Source organism: Notothenia coriiceps, unplaced genomic scaffold (assembly GCF_000735185.1).
Source record: "Notothenia coriiceps isolate Sejong01 unplaced genomic scaffold, NC01 NC01_scaffold00006967, whole genome shotgun sequence".
NCBI classification, from domain to species: domain Eukaryota; kingdom Metazoa; phylum Chordata; class Actinopteri; order Perciformes; family Nototheniidae; genus Notothenia; species Notothenia coriiceps.
Window position 1 is genome coordinate 8568 of NW_011339668.1, and position 19983 is coordinate 28550.

The following is a 19983-nucleotide window of genomic DNA, read 5'->3' on the forward strand; positions in this document are numbered from 1 at the left end:
TTCCTTGTAGCTGAACCTCAGCAGGAGAAAATGTAGGAAACAGATAAAACAACATGGTTTTAGTTGTAAAAACATAACTAGCTTGTCCATTTCATACATTCACAAACCTCCCCTGAAGACAAGAAAAAGAAGGAGTACTTACACATCATCACTTCACCCTCTGCCACTACCGGAGAGTAATCTTGTGAGAGGAAAAGCACCTGTAAATTAGGAAGAGCAACATGTCACCGGCTTGCTTTCAGATGTGACCTTGTGTGGGTTGTTGCATGTCAGGGTGTAATCAGAAGAGGATGTTTGAAAGTTAATCCTCATTTTATATTCCCTCTGCATTGAGTAGGTGGAGCAGCTATTTGTGTTTAAGAGGCTGGTATTAATATTAGATAGCAGGAGTAACAGTATAAGCTGTGCGTGGGACTCACTCAGCTACTGTATCTGTATACTGTATCGTCTGACTGCCAAACAGTTTTAAGTACAGTCAGCAGGCAGCGAATGGTTTCATCTGATGGCTGGAACTGTGAGGTTTACCACCAATAGAACGAGGCCTGTCTTGTTTATGGATTAGCTGCTGTCAGGAAACTCTCGATTGGTCATAAACAACAGTATTCACCAAGTAGCTGTGTTGTATTTCACTGACTGTCAATATTCTCCTGGGCAGGCTGTTGAGGATTGCTTAAAACAGTCTTTTTGTCTGCTGTAATGTAATTTGTAAACATAACTCATAAAACATTACAGTAGAAAAACCAAGGGTCACTTATAGGCTAAGTAGCTCATGCATGGACTGATGAGGTTACATAGTTTGTGGGGTTACATATTTAACATTTAAGAAAAGTCCTGTTTATGAAAATAAAAAAAGAACTTGGTGTGAACGGGCCTATTATCGTGTGTTGCACATTTGCCACACAACAGGATTGTTCAAAGTGTTAGATCTTGTAATTTTTTAAGTTACAGTCTTAAAGATCTCCATTTTCGTTCTCTTTGGTAGTGCCTATTTCCAAAAGCACAATAGGGCACCTTTCAGATTCGTACCTAAATTATTTATTTCAAACCAAAACGTGACCTTTTCTAAAACTAATTTATCAGATCAAGGTTTAATTAAAACTGGGACTGTAATCTGGGAGAAAACATGTTTCCCTCAAAACATAATTGAGCAAACAGTTTCATTACCACGAGAAAAAGCTGTGTTGTCAGCAGTGTATGCAGGTGAACAGTGATGGATCTCATTTTAATTCATTCCTCAGTGCTCAAAGGTCAACTACTCCTTCACCCTCACTTTGGTTTATCCTCTGCTCTCAAACCAGGCTCTCAATCTTTTAGGGTTTAAGTGGAGGGAGAGCTTCAGGAGGTTCTAGGTCACACTGTCCTCCTGCCTTCTCACTGTATGGAGATTAAATTCTGATTAATTTCTCTCAGTGACTGTAGCAGGTAAGAAATCATCTGAGAACGGTGAGGAGAAGTCCCTCCATAGGCTGAAAGAACTGGCAAATATTTGCATAATTACACTTTTTTTTTCTCAGACAGTATTTGTCCAGTCTCTGCAGTTTTTTATAGTTTACCTCATGCATGATGAAAGACAAAGGGCCATGACGCTGCAGCTGCGGAGCAATCTGTGCCACTCTCCTTCCCCTTTAGTGCAGAGATGCAGCTTTTCTCGCTCCACACCTTTGAAGGCGTACACGATGTTTTAGTGCTTTCCCACCTGCGGGGTGTTGACCTTGTCAGTGGTATTTCAGGCTCGGAGGACTTCTTTCACTTGGCTGCCGGCATCCGCAGGTGGATTGGAGGGAGTGGTTGTCATGGAAACAGGCCACTGGGATGGGACACGGTTGCAGGCTCCGGCACACGCTTTGAAAAGCTTTCATTGATAGCTGTCCCACTGAGCTGATTTCCGGTCTGTTACTAGGCTACCCACCGAGGCGGCACAAAGGCTAGTCCGTTGTGCAGATAAAAGGGACGGCAGCGGATTTTTCAAAGTGGCAGTTTCAATGTGCAGGTTTAACAAATGCCAGACATCGGTGGCTTTGCCCTCCTCTGTCCATCATTGTCAGCACAGGATACAAGTCTCCCTAAGGGCTCCATGACATTCACTGACATTTTTCCTCAGTGTCTACGACATCTCTATACACGAACAGAAGCAGTAGTATGAGACAGAACAAAATTCAATTTCCTCATCAGTATTTCTTGAGGCAGAATGCACACAAAGCATAATATGTGTCAGTAACACTTATTTGACCAACTATTTAACCAAATATTAAGAATTTCTAAACAATTCACTCAAAGGAATGGAACCCAAGTCTTTATAAAACGTTATCACACAAAGAAAGAAGGACTTTTTTATTTGTTGAATGTGATCTTTCAAAGAGTATTTCCAAACACTTATCATATGTGTTATCTCTATTGTTGGGAATTGAGGAAAAAGACAATATTTGTAAGGGATTGTGTATGTTATTTTTTGTTCCTGTATTGCTGGATGTCTGTAATGTCCCGGGTAAGTTTGACCCAAACAGTACCAAAGGATGCTAAATTTGCCAACAATATAAGGGTTAATCAGTAATTGACAAAAATACATGTGATAACAAGCCTGTTGCTTTATATGTGTGATATTATTTTGCTAGTCATTTATTAAACACCAGTTGTGGATACTTCACAAGAAAAGGAAGGAACGAGAACGATCATGTTGTCACAGGAGACTAAACGAAGGTTGTTTGATTGCACCACAAAAGCCCAGACCTGTCAATCAACATCTGGGCACTGGAGATCCACTCTTCTAGACAGAGAGCCACAGCGACTGAGATTTGCTTTGCAACATATAACTGTCTTACTAGATATTGCAGAGAATGCAAATGGGTGTATTATATGAGTTTACTGAAAGAGAGCCAGCCTATAATGTTATATCAAATGGAAATCCAACATGACACAATGATGAATAATTTGCATCATCAGTTTTTTAAAGCTCGTTCCCCAGACAATGCAAAATGCTTAGTATATGAATAATTTGGCTGATTATAGCATTGTTGCAGCTTCGTGGTGCAAAACTGTGCTGCAGTCTGTACTTGCTGTAACTGTCCATTATCCATGATCACCACCTCCTTCAATCTCAGCTGAATTATGCTCCTTATGTGGCTTCCTTTAAAGCTTTGAAGATACATTTAAAATTACATTTAGCTGACGCTTTTATCCAAAGCAATTTACAGGGACTTTCTCCCTGGAGTAACTAGGGACTAAGTGCCTTACTCAAGGGCACACTAGTGGTGGGGTTCCTGGCGGGATTTGAACTCACAACCTTCCGAACATCAGCCCACCTCACTATCCATTAGACCACCACTATCCCTTAGATACAAAGGTATGTCTGCTACAATATAACAGACAGTGAACAAATCATGCAGGCACCGAATCCACTGTCTTGGTTTTGAGCGACACATTTCGTTGTTTTTTAAGTAACTGTATGTACTCCGAGGCATATTGTGCAGTAATTCTATTGCACCAGGACTAGAATTTAAATTATTCGCTGATAATTGCTTTGCCGAGGCAAACACACTGCACACACAGAGATGCACACTTGCATCTTTCTTTCTCTCTCAACTCGGAGATTGTAACCAAAGACCTACGGCGATGCTCGTCATTCTGTATTTAATAATAATCCCAATGTTACTATGAGATAATGATTTTTCTTCACAGCTCCGGTTTAAGCTTCAAGCTCTTGTTTCAACCTTTAAATGTTTGCTTCTGCAGGGCGTGTTTATTAAATACACACTGAACATCATTTTAAACTCTATGTTATGTTCTATAAGAATGACACTTGGTGTTGAAATCAAGGTTTTAAAAATATGAGGAAAAAAGATTTTATTGAATTTGCCCCCCAATAAACAACATGTGTCTGTAAACCACAACAAAACCAGTGATTGTAGACATATTCTAGCAAAATAAGAAAAGAAATATTTAAGAAGTTTAAAAAGCATTACATCTATTTACCTATTTAACATTCATATTTCTATTGCTGGTTTACAGTAGCTGCTCTGCAAACTTAAAGTCTAAATTAAACATACTTATTATGTTATTGTAATCATTGAATGTACAAAAAGTAAAACAAGTCATAGCTGATACAACATTACAGAGGAATTGCTAAAATTATTCAATAGACAGTATATCAAGTCTAAACGTACTTTGTCAGCTTATATTTGAGTTGATAGACAAATTAGTATATATATATATATATATATTTCGGTGCACAACAGTCAACAGTGAAACTGTTTTACAAGAGAAAGAAAGATTGGCAGTCTAACATATCGCCATAGAAACATGTCAAAAACAGGTAGGATTTCAGCTCTTCATTTGCTTGCGTATGCTGAATCCGTGACAGTGCTCATGCTGTGTTCGTTAAAACAAGTACTAAAAATAAAGCACAGTGACTACTAAGTTCAGGAAGCTAAATAAAGCTGCCATATTGTGCCAAAATGGGCAAGAGTTAAAAAGGCAATATGCTAAACTAAAGATCTGAAAATCCCAGTTCGTCCTTCGCTTTCAAAAAGCAAGTCTGAGAGAACCAAAAAAACAAACAGGAAAGAAAAAATGCTTGACTTGAGTTCAATTACACAAAGAAGCAAACATGTATATTTGTGCTCCTGAAATGTCTCTTTATCTCCCACTGGATAGAAGATCTCACCACATGTAATAGCTGCGCGTGGTGTCCACCTGAATGGTTTTGGTCTCAGATGAGCCCTCTTTCTCCTTCTCACTGTCTGTCTCCCACAAGTTGATAAGAGGAGGGTACAACTCGTTTAGCGGTATTGACGAGGTTTTCTGCATGTACTTTTTCAGAGAATGGTGATAGTTTTTCCTCTTCCACCGCTTGGCAATGTAAATTCCCAGCGAGGCCAGACTGATGATTGCAAACATTGTTCCCATAACTGCAGCAAGAGCTGTGTTGGTCCCTTGTGCGGATATTTCCACAGCGAAGGGGGCTTGCCTTGTCGTAACATTCACACAGGATCTCTGTGTTTGTTGGCGGATGTTGGACACGCTGAGGCACACTTCGTACTCAGTTGCTGGTTGTAAATGCGTAAGGTTGTACTCGTGGACGTCAACAGGAACCCTGGCAGTGTAAGTAATATGTGGATTGTCTATTTTCATGGTGGCAGAAGACCACTTGAGATTAGAAGCCATTACATTGGAGTTGATTTTCCAGGACACCAGGATAGAGTGAGCTTCTGTTTGTTTGACGTAGATACTCATGAGCTGAGTGCTGTCTAACAAAGTGCCGTTCACCCGTATAGCTGTCACTCTTGTATCAGCTCCCTGGGAATTTTGCGCCACACAGGTGTATCTGCCAGATTCTTCAACTTGGATACGAGAAATTCTTAATGTCCCTTCCTTGCTGAGGCTATACTTGTCAGATAAGGTGTCCATCATTACCTTGATCCCCATTGGTGTCACCCAATAGATTTCAGGCTCTGGCTGGGACATCGCTCTGCAGTCCAAGTCCAACGTCATGCCAATATCAAGGTTCAAGTGGCTTGGGAATGTATCATGTGAAATCAAGGGCAGGCACTGGTTTGCTAAATTATGTTGGAGTACCTCCCGCACAGGCAATCCCCTTACTTCTGTTGGCAGGGCACAAAACATGGATAGTGGTTCCATGAAACGGACGGTGGTTTTGTTGGAGCTCATCCACTGAATGACGCAGTCACACCGCAGAGGATTGGTGTGGATGCTAATCTCACGCAAGTTAGGGAGAGAGTCCACTGTGGACTGATAGAGGGCATTCAGGGCGTTGTTATTCAGCATTAGACTCTCCAAGGCTGGGACATCACGAAAGGCCTGACGGTTGATGTAAGAGAACTTGGGGTTGTTTGTAGCCTCAAGCTTTGAGAGCTCAGGAAGATTGTCCAGAGAATAACGGTCCATCGAAACCAGCTCTCCCATGTTGTTGATACCCAGTTCCTTCAATCTCAGCATGTTCTTGAAGTCTCCTTCCTGAATCTTATGCACTGGGTTTTTGTTCAAATCCAAGAACTTGAGGTTAGGTAGTTTCTGAAGTGCTCTCTGAGGAACTTGGACCAGCTTATTGTCATAGAAAGAGAGACTCTCAAGATTGTCAAGTCCCACAAAGGCATTACCGGGGACGTCGGTCAAATCCATCCCAGCCAAAACCAGGCTTCTAAGGTTGCCCAGTGGCTTGAAATTGAAGTCCATTATTCCAACCACTGGGTTCTCCCCAATCATTAGTATTTCTAAGTTGGGCGTGGATTCAAACCACTGGCCGTTAATGGTTGTGAGCTTGTTGGAGTTGAGGTGCAGCCTGAGCAAGTTGTGCAGCCCAAATAAGGCATTGGCAGAAATGGTGTTGATCTGATTATGGTTAATGTAGAGCTCCTGCAGGTTGCTAAGGTCCTGCAGAGAGTAGTTTGGCATTTCTGTGATCTGGTTCTCTTCCAGATGAAGCGTGGTGAGCTGGGACATATTGTTAAGGCCAACATCCCGAATGTTACTGAAGTTGTTCTGGGACAAGTCCAGCTCGGTCAGGTTGTAGAGCTGCTCCAGTTCATCATTGGTCCTGCCAATGTAGTTGCTTTGTAGGAGGATAACCTGAGTGTCACTGGAGAGGTTTGCCGGTATACGTGTTAGGCGAAGGTCATTGCAGTCCACAGTGATGGCCTCTCTGTAGGTGGACTGGGGGGTAAACCAGGGCCGGATCTCACATACACACAGCTGAGGGCACTCGTTGCTCTGGACAAAGGATAGTCCTAACGAAACCAATATCAGGCCAGAAAAAGCCTGGCCTAGAAGTAGGCAGTCTAACCTCCGTCTAGCCATGCTGGGGTAGCAAAGGAGGAGGTCCTGATGATTTTAGGAGAAAGTTTGTTGTAGTCATCAACCAGACTTTCTGATTATTAGGTCTTTCAGTGCAGTGAGATGGAGTTGAATCAGGAGTCGAATTACATCAAGATCTTGAAGCCCCAGAGTTATCTGGAAAACAAAATCAAAGAGTATGTCAATGTACAGAAAACAGTATCTACAGCATGTTCACAATTAAGGATACAAAATAATGTTTTAAGCAATGCTATCAGCATCGGATATTTCTGTCAATATCAGTCTGTTGCTCCCTGATTTTCTCTTGAAATCAGCCAAAGGTCAACATCTTCATTTTTGAGTAAAATATCTCAGAAACAATTGAAATGATAACCATGAAATTTGTCATACAACAAAGTAAAAGTGTTAACTCTACTTTATAAACAAATACATGCATCAGCGTGTAACCATTGTCATTAAAGCATGTCAGCTTGATGATTCTTTAAAGAAAACAATTCCTTAACGGACTGAACACAACACCTGCTTCTCAACAGTCATTGGGAGAATGTGAGTTATGTGCTGTATTAACAGTTTTGAGAAAATGCAAGTTGAGCTCATTACAATGCCTGCTCTGAACTGATTGGAAACACATCAAGTTCCATTGAGGGCTTTTATTTACCCAGGCCCATAAGGACTCAATCATTAGTATCTCTGAACATTATTAAACACCATGAGAAATCAGTCTGTGCCAAGCTCAAAAGAAAGCAAAAAGAGAATGTGCGTCCACATTTACATTTTTAATGCAAGTTCTTCAGCATTCTGAATTTAGGGCAAACATGAAAACAAAAAAGTTTTCAGACGGCCTAGAATTCATTCTAGTATGATTTGGTACAGATGGAAAACTGTCAAAACTTTGGGGAAACTCTGAAACTTACAAATAGGGATTTCATGAGGGGGTCTGATCTCAGCAATTGGTTCAGAAAATGCAAGCTATTGAGTGGTAACATGGGCATCTGTCTATCCTTATGACGGTAACACTTACTCCAGAGACTTGGAGTGTATAGCATTCATTGTAGCATACAATACACTGCTTCTTATTAAGACTAGTGCTACATTTTAAAGCTATCATTGTCTATGAATACATGGGCATTATAGAAAAATAACTCTTTGTCAACGGATGATGTCAATGTAGGTCTGGCAGGGTGTCCCACGTCTTGGTCCAGACTGAAATATCTATCGAATGGATTACCGTTAAATTAAATGTAGACATCCATGGTATCTTTTTATGTAACTTCCAATTTATTAAAAACAAATTGTAACACTTTATATTAAGGTACAAAAATCCACCATCAACTAGTTGTTAATTAACATGCATATTAGCAGTATATTGGCTCTTTATTAGTCATTATAAAACACTTATTAATGCCTTACTCTACATGACCATATTCTACAAGTAATAAGCCATTAATTGAGAGTTTTTCCTCAATAACCCTCTAATTAGTACTTATTTGTCGCAAGTAAGGAAGTTGTTGTACATGAGTTTGGGTCTTAATATGCTCGTCTCAATATGGGCCTGATAAGGCAGTAGTACCACAAGAATAGTAATTCTCCCATAATAACAGTCAACAAATATGATCTAGTCTTATGTTACAAGACATGAAACTGTAAGTGTTAGTTGTTTCTAAATAACTCAAAATGTGGTATTTATATCTAAGAATATGTTTTGGGGTATTGACAGTTCAGCTACCAATAGCAAGGTGATATTGACCTGTATGTTTCATATTTTTTACATAGTAAACATTATACCTGCTAAACCTCAGCATGTTCGCAATATTATTTAAAAGATTGTAGCATGCTGATACAGGACTTTTAGTTTTGTTAATGATGTAAACCATGGCTTACATATTCCTTTCATCCCATTGACATGATATATGTGTATCACTCTCTAAATGACTTTGCTGACGTGCAAATATTATATAGACACACTTTTCCTTTTATCCCTAACTATTGTTTATTAATAGGATTATGTTGCTGGCGCTTCTTTGACAAGAATGTGCACTTGGAGTATCCTACATCAACAGACATGTCAATGCTCCATTAGGTCTATTTACTGCACTTAAGGTGACCCCCCCCCATCCAGGGCAGAGCCATACGGCAGCGCTATAGCACCACACAGCTTTATGGTCAACACCAGCTTATGAAGATAGCACTTAAGAGGCTTTCAAACAAGAGAGTTGACTAATTCATCACATGCAAGCTGCCTGGCAACAGCACCATGGAGACAGAACACAGCTCTGTTCCTCCTATACTGGGGGACTCCCTATGGGACGGGGCGGGGCACGTCTGAAACAGCCAGGGATACAGTATCTTGTCTTTAAGCTATATAGCACTGTATGTTGTGTCGTGTCTGCGCCAGTCTGGATTAGTATATGCTGAAGTGGAGATTAGCTCGAGGCAGCGTACTGGATTTGAACCCAGAGGAGAGAAACAGGTCACATCAGTTTAATTAAAAGCCAATAAAAAGCAATATTTCTGTGAGATCTATGACAGTTATGGCAATGAGAAACAGTGTTAATTGATTGGTAATCACACTTTAAAACTAATGCCTCAGGGGCTTTTTGTAATTCTGCCAGTGACTAAATATTCTGTCCAAAATGATTTCAGTTTTTAACAGTATTGAAAACAGGTGTGAAGAAAAGAAAACTGATATTTTATAGATGTTTGTTTGTACTGTCCATGGACCACAGTTATCAATAAAGAAAACCTTCATAGAAAGTTTCTGACATGCTATTTTCTACTAGCATGCATCATTTACATTTAAAGTAACCTTGTTTATTTTGGGTTTTACTGTATCAGGTTAGACTACTAGAATAACAACATTTTCAGATAATTTTTTTGCCTTTTTTCGCTAACTTAAGTCAAACTAAAAAGGCTGATTCAGGAAGTAAATAATCAAAAGAAAACGCTTAATATCAAAACTAGAATACAACTGGGTCTTATATATATATTTAAATAAAAACAATACATGCACACTACTCACAAATGGCTTTACAAAGTGTAATGATGATAAGCCAGGTATCTTAAAAAACATAATTTTCAGCATTAACATATTCTATTCTATTTACCACATATGGGGTTAATCTTAGATTCCCCTCATTTGGTAAGTGCTTTGTCTGTGATCCCCTTTATGAAATGTAAGATTAAGAATTGTGTGATCCTATTTCAAACTGAATGCAAAAAATATGACACTTGTCGAACTGAAGTGAAAAGTAAGTTAGCTTAAGTTTTAACAAACTGCTGTTCTGATGTAACAATGAACACAAGAAAAAGAACAGTGTCAACATGTTGTTGGTTAATATGTCAACATCAACAACTAAACGCTGTCTGGGACATCCTGACACTGCAGGCTTCACAGGTCTATTGTGATCCCAGAGCCACAGGAAAACTTAAATCTCACAGCAGGTGGAAGAACACAACACCAAAGGCAGGAAGGCTGGCAGCGGAAAACACAAAGGTTGAAACCACGGCCAACTTTGAACCTGTGACAGGGATGAATCGAATAAATATCAAAAGCTTCAGGCAGAAGGTCTGTCGTCTAAAGCACCATCTAACAATACCTGCCGTAGGATGCAGGATCGCTTTGTATTTGTTGCGGGGGTGTTACTATAGTGTAGCTTTTATCAATCATCAAAAGACTTTACTTTGTAGGTGCAACGTGTTTTGACACTAAAGCCACAGATATGGATCAGGAAATGAATCTGAATATGTAAATGTTTCATCTTTTAAACCAGATGACCTGTCATTTGCTCACTTTTCAGCGGCTGTCACATTTCCGTGTGATTTTCTATCAGTGCTCGTCATCAGAGGGTTGCTACTCGTAAAGGAAATGGAGCTGAAAGAGCACTAATTACCAAAGCAGGTAACCATATAAAAGGACGTTTTGGATGTTTTAAAGTAGGGCGATATGAGGTACTTATCCATAGTTAATGTGCTGCAGTAGATGGCGTCAACACCCAATTATGTGTAACCTATAGAGTGTTCTTCATACTCAATTGGAGGGCATGTGAAGGAAATGCAATGAGCTGATGATATCCTCACACAAGCCAGGATTACATCCCTTTTAATTGTGTAACCTAAACCCCAACCATCACAAAATACCATCCATACTGCTTGAATATTACACTGCATACACAATGTGGTAAGAGTTCCCTAAATTAAAGTTGTCAGACTGCAGAGATTTGTATTCAAGATTGTAGGTTCTTTTTTATTTTAAACTATATTTACAGCACCAGAACAGCGTTATTTTAGACATAAGAGTTTGTGTTATTTGGTTATTTTATGTAATTCGACATCATTGCTAGTAACTACAGTGGATCCTAACTCAATGGGCTACCCTCAAAGCTGGGAACCTTTCATGGCCCAAGTATCGAAAGTCAAATTAATTATGTACAGAAGGCTGCCATTTCAACTCTGAACACACATGACAGCCATGGAAAAGCTCACTTTCATTGCATCTCATTAAAGACGATGATCCCTGTCATTTCCAGTTGGGAAACTGTCACTTGCATTGATCCAGATTGTTGATTGGAAAGATGTCACTTCCGAAAGACTTTGCCTACAAATATCCACATGCCTCTGTGGGTGGTACAGTAACAACGTTCTTATTACTTGCCGGCATCAAGCAGTTGAGTCTAGTTTTTCGCCAAAAAACTGTAATGACTTGATGTTGTGCCAATGCTCGATAATGACAATTACAGCTCATCCAAACTAAGTGCTTAGAATTTGAATTGTTACCAGAAGAAGAGAGTTTGGAAACCCTAAGTACTCATCACAGAAACTGTAGAAACATTTCTTTAATGAATACTTAGGGTTGAATGATCCAGGTGCATAATGTCCCTCACATTATGCACCTGGATCATTAGGTTAGCTTAGGTTAACAGAATATGTGAACGCCTTTTACAGATAAAGTGTCAGTCTGTTCGATTGAGTCCACACTAGATTACAAAATTCCTGTCTGAGTCAGCCTTAGGACGCTCATCGTGAAGGAAATCCTCCCTTGAATGCGAGAGAGGGACATGAGAACAATTTGATTTCCTCTGGATAACAAGAGTCTTGCATTAGGGAGACACTCACACATATAACCTCTCTTGCCAAGGTCTAACTTTTGACATTAGTTTTCTCAACACAGAAATGAGGGAAAACAAATCACAGGTGCGATAAAGTGAGATAAACAACCCCCGGGAGCCTATAAACACACCGTGTCACAAAGCCAACAAAATGGAGGTGACAGAAAAAACTTCGGAAAGAGATGAGAGAACCTGAGTGACAAAGAAACTCAACAAGGGGGAATATGTTAAATAGAGAACAAACTGGTACTGTGACAAGAAGACTAAGTCAGAGGGAAACACACCTAATATATAAAGTGAGAACTCAACTTTCAACCTTTCCTTATCCGTCTCCATCTTAGAGTTTGGATTTGAAGAGGGTTTGTATGAGGTTCATTGCGGGGACGGCATCAAATCGCATTTTAGCAGTCTAACAAAATATCTATATCAGTTTAAGTGTACGCTATATTTCTAACATCTCTTCAGGTTTACATCGACATCAGACAACACTTTTTCACAATGAACTGAAGCAGCTATCTTTGATGTCGCAAAAGCCACCAGACTCCATTTCATAAAACAGCTTATTTAACATTTTGACATTGCAGAGAACAGAAATGTTACTGCCTCAGTTGGTTGGATAAACTGTTATTGTTTGAGTTTTGTTATTTCTGTTCACACAATAACAGAAACAAACAGTAGAAGTACAAAAAGCACAGAAGAATTTCCTCTGCGATGTTAAATTCTTTGTTTTATTTTTAATCAAGTCTGGTGGCTTTGGCATAGTGCAAAGGTAACGGCTACAATTAATATGTTCTTATTAAGTGTGCACTTAAAATGAGCTTGATTTTTCAGAGCTGTCCTTTCTTTTAGGTCAGGGGTGTCAAACTCAAGGCCCGGGGGCCAAAACCGGCCCGCGACTTCATTTAATGCGGCCCCACAAGAGCTTGCAAAGAATATAACATGTTTATTATATGGTTACATGCTACTTTACAAAAGCACGTTTCCCATAAACTACATATCCCACAATGGATCTCAAATTTGACATTTTTCTCAGAATTTGACTTTTCTTCTTCAAAATATTCATTTTTTCTTATAATTTGCCTTTTTCTCAGAGTTTTAAAAAAAAAATCATTTTGTGACATTCTCAGTGAAGAGATTTGCAATGATTTGCCCTAGACTTCTCTTTCAGACTTTAGTTAATTTATGAAGTTATTACCCTATCCAATAATAATCCAATGCAGAGGCAATAATGCAATATAATACATTATTTTATATATATTAAATATTTATATATTTATTATTATATATAGTCTTAAAGTTACAACTGGCCCTTTGAGTGCAACCATCATGCTAATGTGGCCCGCGAAGAAATTGAGTTTGACTCCCCTGTTTTAGGTGGATAAAATATGTTTTGTTGCCTCTGTTGAAAGCATTACTTAGCTTGGTTCTCTTATCTGTGTCTCTGAACTGGGGGCATGCTGACCACCGTTTACTGAAGGTAAACACTGAGTATAGGTACCTCGTACAACCCATACTTTAAAACATTAAAACTATCCCTTTCCCTAAATAGAGCAAAGCTCATATCACACCCTCCTGGGAAGCTCGAATCAAGCAGATTCAAGCCAAATAACAACTGCACCCTTGGAGACTATAGTCATGGAAACCGTATATCTTTCCTAGGATGATAAGAGATTTGGGACTCCACAAATTGGTTGATTCTTTCCCTCCTGCGTCTAATTCTCTCTCCATTCCCTCCCTCTGAGGGTTTAATATAACACACTCTACATCCTCGCAGGATTCTCAATAAGCAGAAGTTGAAAAATGAGCCCATATCATTTTAAACAATGCTTGTGGCAGGTTGCCTTTGGATCTGCTGTCGCCCATCCTGAGCACAACAGAGAGGAAAGAGTGTGTTCAGTAAAACTATATGGATAGCTTCCCCCGACACATGCAAACAATAAGTAACCCACATAATGACACATAGATCAATATTTGAAGAGAGATGTGCCTGCTTACACTCCTCTGGATTTCCTCCATATGTGAATGTGAGAAAGAGTGCGTGTGCCGCTGTGTATGCTGGCTGGTTTCACATTATATGATTCACATTAGGTCTCCCCTGGTTGGAGACAACTGGGCCACTTTGTCATCAGGAGCACTCGTGGTATTGATTTTACAGCAGCTTGATTGCTACACGTCTCAAACAAGTTCACCTTCAAACAGGATGTACAAGTGTCACTAGAAGGAAATCCTCAGCCTCTCGACGAGCTGATTGATTTGATTTGTGGTTGACTGCTCGAAGGTCTGAATCAACAGCAAAGTCTTGGGGGGGAATAACCACCAGTAAGATACTATGGAGAAGCCAGCTGCACTGAAACTGCTCGTTGGAGTTTCCCTTTCCTGTAGTGTGTTATATAGGTTTTTGCATGTAAATGGTCTGCAAAGGCTAAATTCCTAAAGTTCCCTCCTACACACTCTGCCTGCCCCCCCCGTGCCTGAAATGTCTCAATTGCACAACTGTTTTCATCCTAAACAAAAGGTTGAACTGAGAAAGCAATAATATAAAAAAGGAACTTTGTGCATTTACATTGAAACAATATGCATTCGGGGAGTATACTTCTTGGTCCAGTGTCTCGCTTAAGTGGGCTGGAGGAGTTGGGGATTGATCCACCAACAATGACCTACACCCAGCTACAATTTACAGCCAAACTTCTCGAAGACTTGATCTACAGCCAACACATTTTATGGTGGAGTCAAAACAGATATGGGTTGCTTTTAATGCGTCCTCCAAACACTAGAGTTGGGCGATTGGCCGTAGATATGGGTGATTAGATCATCTCCTTTGCTTGGGTGAAAAGGACCACAAGGGGCTGCCCATAACCACCGACACCTCTGTTCCCAAAAGGGCAGCACAAGTGATTTCTGTAAAATCGTCATAACTGCTGTATTAGCTTTAGAAGCATGGTGTCTGAGGAGATCAAGATGAGGGGGGGGGGGGGAGATGTCCCTGCGTCAGACCTGCAGGCCTAAGAGGACAAAGAGCTAATTCCTCAGCCCTTCTTATAGGAATAATAGTGAAGGCTCAATAACCCTGCACCCCCTCCTCACCCTGCCTTATACCCCGGGGACATCATGTTGGTGGTGGGGGTTGAAGCCCTTTTCCCCCTCCCATGAGCCCTGCTCTCTAAAAAGCCTGCCACCCCCACACACACAGACACCTGCCTACAACACACATACCCTTTTGTCAAACCATAGCTTCATGAACAAGTTGAAAAGAAAAAAGACATCTTGAGTGTGTGTGTGTGTGTATGCTGTGTGTGTGTGTGTGTGTGTGTGTGTGTGTGTACACTTTGTCTATGTAAGACAGGATGCCTCCTTGGGGGAACAGAAACAAAGAAAATCAGGTGATCTGCCCCCTCCTGATCATTCATTTTAAAGATGATTTCCTGCGAGCTTCAAAATGTTTGACAGGTTCAGGCGATAACAGCCGATTGGCTTAAAACCTCCAAAAAAGGACAAAACTAAGACGCAACTGCACATAAATAGGGCTGCAAATAAAGAATACTTTCATTATAGACTTCTGATTATAATTCTGGTTTGGTCTAGTAATCATTTGGTCTATCTAGTTCATCAAAGTCTAAGTAGGCTTAGATGTCTTTAAATGTCTTGATTTGTCTGAACAAAACAAGAAGCTGTTACGGATTGTGAAGGAAGCAGGACCCAAAGGAAGCAGGACCCAAAGGAAGCAGGACCCAAATGCAGATATAAACTGAAAAAACTCCTTTATTTCAAGGCTATGATATAAAAAAAGACAAAACAGAACACTCACCGCAGAACTAGTCAAGGCAAAAGACGAACCGACAAAGACAGACAGAAAATCCAGAACTTAAATACACAAAAGACTAATCACACAACAAGACACAGGTGAGGAGGGAGGAGGAAACACAGGGGCCACAGGTGAACATAATCAGACAATTAGACACACCAGGGAAACTAACGACAGGAGAAAAAAACACAGGGAAAAGGACCAGACAATAAACAGGAGGAAAACATGACAGGGAAAACAGCAAAACACCCAAACCTAGACATAGAACGTGACATAACCTAAACATACAAAACTACCAACGTGACATGAGCCTAGGAGTGTGACAGAAGCTAGATGAAAAAAACGGAGACAAACAGGAATTATCCACATTTTAGAAGCTGAAAACTGTATTTTCTGCCACTTTTGAATTAAAACTAACTTCACCCATTAATTGATTAATAAAAAAGCTGGCAATATTCAAACAATCGATTAATCGTCGTGTCCTCACACCTTCAAACACAATGAGACAAGCTGTTTTCTTGTCCTGTTTAACAGACTAATAGATGTTATGCTCATTATTTCTGTGAGTGTTTTATATGACCCACAGACAAAAAAGAGGACTCTCAGCACTTTGTTGTTAGGATAGGTCATAATACAGAGAAACAGAGCACATTAAAAAATAAACCGCTTTTAGTACCCTAACCTTTTCGACAGTGTGTCCCTGTGGCTAAAGTTGAGTGATGCCAGTCAGCCATCACAAAAGCGCAACAGCTGCAGCGACAGACAGAAGCAGCGTCGGTGAGCCACAATGGACCCCCTGCCAATGCAACCCCATTCTCACCACAGCATCTCTTCCACCGAGGGCCTTGACTGTGTCAAGACTTTTTTTGTTGCTTATAGAGCGGAGGAATCGAGACATCTGCCGACGTACTTAAACATTAATATGCAAATCACATTTACACAACGTCGCGATGCACTCGGCTCGTGCTGGCGCGGCAAGTACCGCAACGAGATCAAAGTTTGTTTTCATGTGGAATATGATTTGACGCATAGAAAACTGGTTGATGGGTTGATCACATATGCTGTGAGGTTAAAATGTTCTAATGTAGATTTAAAACAGATTTTAAGTCTGAAATGATCAAGCCAGACTGTTTTTATGTACACAAAAATGATTATGCCCTTGAGTGCGTCTGCATCCTAAATGCATCCCAACTCATTGCCTTGCAGGGATAATGATGGGTTTAAACATGAAAACAACAAATATGAGCTACCAAAATTGATGATTGTATACGACATGGCTGCCAACCACAACACTTAACATATTTTTCCATGCATTTAATAAAAAAAACTACCAGCAGAGGAAACCCTGCCTCTCCTTCCCTGAGGACTCTCACCTTGTTGGCATTCCAGTCCGATGTTCCCATGCGCACAGCTCCTTTATCCAGAACCACGCGTCAATACGATCAATGTTATTGTGGATTCTCAAACAGCACGAGTACACATATTCCTGTATCCCATTGGGGTTCAGCTGTCTGCAGCGCGTGTATCCAGATCAGTCACAGGGCGCCTCGGAGGGAGGCATGGTGCACTGAGATCTCCAACCTGCTGCAACCCAACAGACAACCGGTGTGTCGCCCCGATATTCCTGCGCTGCTGCTGCTCCTATGGATGGGAGACGAACAATGATAAAAACACCTGGCGCTGTGCAGACCAGTCAGCTGATTCTCCGGCAGGCGATTGGCTGAGAGCGGCTGTCTGTCACTGCGGGCCAAAGCAAAGCAGAGCACCATCTGCTCCGGGCTTGTTGTGATGAGAACAAAGGCAGGAGAGGACGGCGGGGCATGGGGGGGTTGTGGGTAGGGAGATGGGGGGTGGTACATGGTATTACTGCAGGGTTCGCTAAATCGTTGAGCCTCTCTAAACACAAACCTTTGGGATTTGTTGAGTTACATTTCTAGATATTTAGTTTTTAATGATTGAGTTTATATGCTGGATTCAAATTTGCTGTTCCCTTTGAAACATATAATATGAGGGATTTTGGGTTCAAATAGTTAGTTTGAGGGGCTCTTTGGATAAAGATACATTTTGATACAATTTCAGAGAAAAGTTCCTAATTTCTCTTCCTCTATATCAAGAAAATAGTGGCTATTTAATAGTTTAAAAGAGAGCGCCTTGCCGTCTTTTTTGTATTATTTGTCCCATTTATCTTTTGTAAGCAAACTCTGCCATACAGTTCCCAAACGGTGCAATTTTTTCTCATGTAGTGCTGACTAAGTGCATGCCCAAAATTGTCTTGACGACCAAATGTCCACCACAACCATCTAACAAGCGCCCCCAAAGTTTCCAAAGACTATAAGCATGTGAGGCTGAAATATGGGGAAACATATAAGAAAAAAAGTGAGGAGGGCAGAATATGTGTAATGTTGTCCGATGTTGTGGAATAAGAATGTACCTCATAATAGCTATAAGAGGTTTGTAATTGGATATAAAACCACCAATTATTGATTAATGTGCTTGCTTTTGCTTATCATCAAGTTTAAAAACGGCCAAAACAAACTCAAAAAGTAAAATGTATTGTAATGAGACATTTGTTACACAATTCAGTTATAAATTACTTGAAACTTACAACTCATACCAGTCGATTTAAGTTGCCTAACTTCAACGTTTTTTTGAGTGACACATTTTTCCTTCTGAAATATTGTTTGTGGTGTCTGTAATTTGGAGATGATCGATCATTCATTTTCCAAAAATACGAGCACTATCACTTTAATGTGTTCTGGGTTTTATTGACTGTTCATTTTGCTCATTACAAATAAAAAATGTATTGGGTAATGCACCATTGTCTAGTTGAAAACAATAGAATACACATCAGCAAATCTCACCACAATGTCCACTATGATGTAAGCCAGGTAACATGAATAATTAATGCCATAATCCAGTCGTGCATTTTACACGCGATATAATGAAACAGCAGGGTAATCACATGCACAAAAAACGACCCACAGGCCATTAAAGTATCATGCAGTGACCTTTGAGTACAATTTAATCTGAATACAGGATCACATTAAACTGCAGCTCAGGCTGAAAAGTATCCCGGCTCCATTAGCTTTGTGCGACCATGTATGATGACATCTGTATAGCATTAGCGCCATTTCAAGAATCCATTTGCTCACGGTTGTGTTGAGACAAGGAGATTATGAGCCCAGTGTTGCCATACAGTACGTGAGGGCTAAATATGCTGCTCCTGTTGCCATGTCCCAAAGTACATGGCAACTGCTGCAATCAAAAGACGAGATGTGAAGGGGTTGAAGGGTAGAGGCCATGAATGAATAATTGCACTTCAGTCCAGAGACTCAAAACCCAATCCTCCTCTTGAAACCACCTTCCATTGAACCCCGTCTAAAGAACATGAAAACTGGGCCAAATAATTTGTGTGTCTGTGTTGAAAATCATTTGTTTCTCAGCAAATGCCCCGCTTTTTCTTGGCACAGATCTGCTCGAAAACTGCATGCTCTTTCCTCTAGAATTAATTAGATACATGAGTGTCCTTCACTTTGAAGCAGCACAGTCCTAATGCACTCCTTCAGTGTGTGTTCTTTAAATCTCAGGCACAGAAGGTACACTCAAATGCAAACACTTATGTCAAGCAGTGAATTTAGAAAAGGTACAAAAATATTCGTGTGTGTTGTTAACTCCCTCAGTAGGCTACCTAGCTAGTTTGTAAGGGTAGCTTGCTAGCTTGAAATGCTAAGCTAATGTGGCAGATTTAAATATCATTATATTCAATTAGATGTTTAAAGTAGACAAAGAACTGAAACAAGGCAATGCTTTACTTTTTATCAAAACCCCTCATTTCACAAGTTATCAAGACACACAGGTTTGTTGAGGGAGGGACAGATAAGTGTTTCAAAATACTCAGGAAATGGTTGCCGCAAAACAAATGAATGAATAGTTAGAAAACACAAACAAATATTCAGTTAAAATTATCTTTATTACAAAATGAGTTTTAAACATATGTATTTCAAATCTAATATTTAAAAGTCTATGAATATGATGAAGAGAAACCAAAACTAAAGTGGGCTGAGGCCTGTAAATGGGGTGGCAGGATACTTCAAGTGAAGCTAGGGTGCTACCATACTCACCAATTATGAAATATTTAAGCAGTATTGATCACAGCTTTATCACCATCAGTGCTGAAAAAGGAAACATTTTACGCATCATGTTAGGATTTAGTGATGGATCAGGCACTACATCTTGTGATTTCAAGTTTTCTCAGATCAGTAACATAAG

General features: G+C 40.1%; 1 protein-coding gene across 1 annotated transcript; it reads right to left on the reverse strand.

Moving 5' to 3' along the window:
- Positions 1 to 3820: 3820 nt before the first annotated feature.
- Positions 3821 to 17454, reverse strand: lrrn1 (leucine rich repeat neuronal 1). Its single transcript, XM_010769331.1, has 2 exons — positions 17088 to 17454; positions 3821 to 6963 (listed from the first exon to the last, which is right to left on the reverse strand). Exon 2 carries the CDS (start codon positions 6808 to 6810, stop codon positions 4657 to 4659), a length of 2154 nt encoding a protein of 717 aa, XP_010767633.1. The 5' UTR covers positions 6811 to 6963; positions 17088 to 17454; the 3' UTR covers positions 3821 to 4656.
- Positions 17455 to 19983: the final 2529 nt, after the last annotated feature.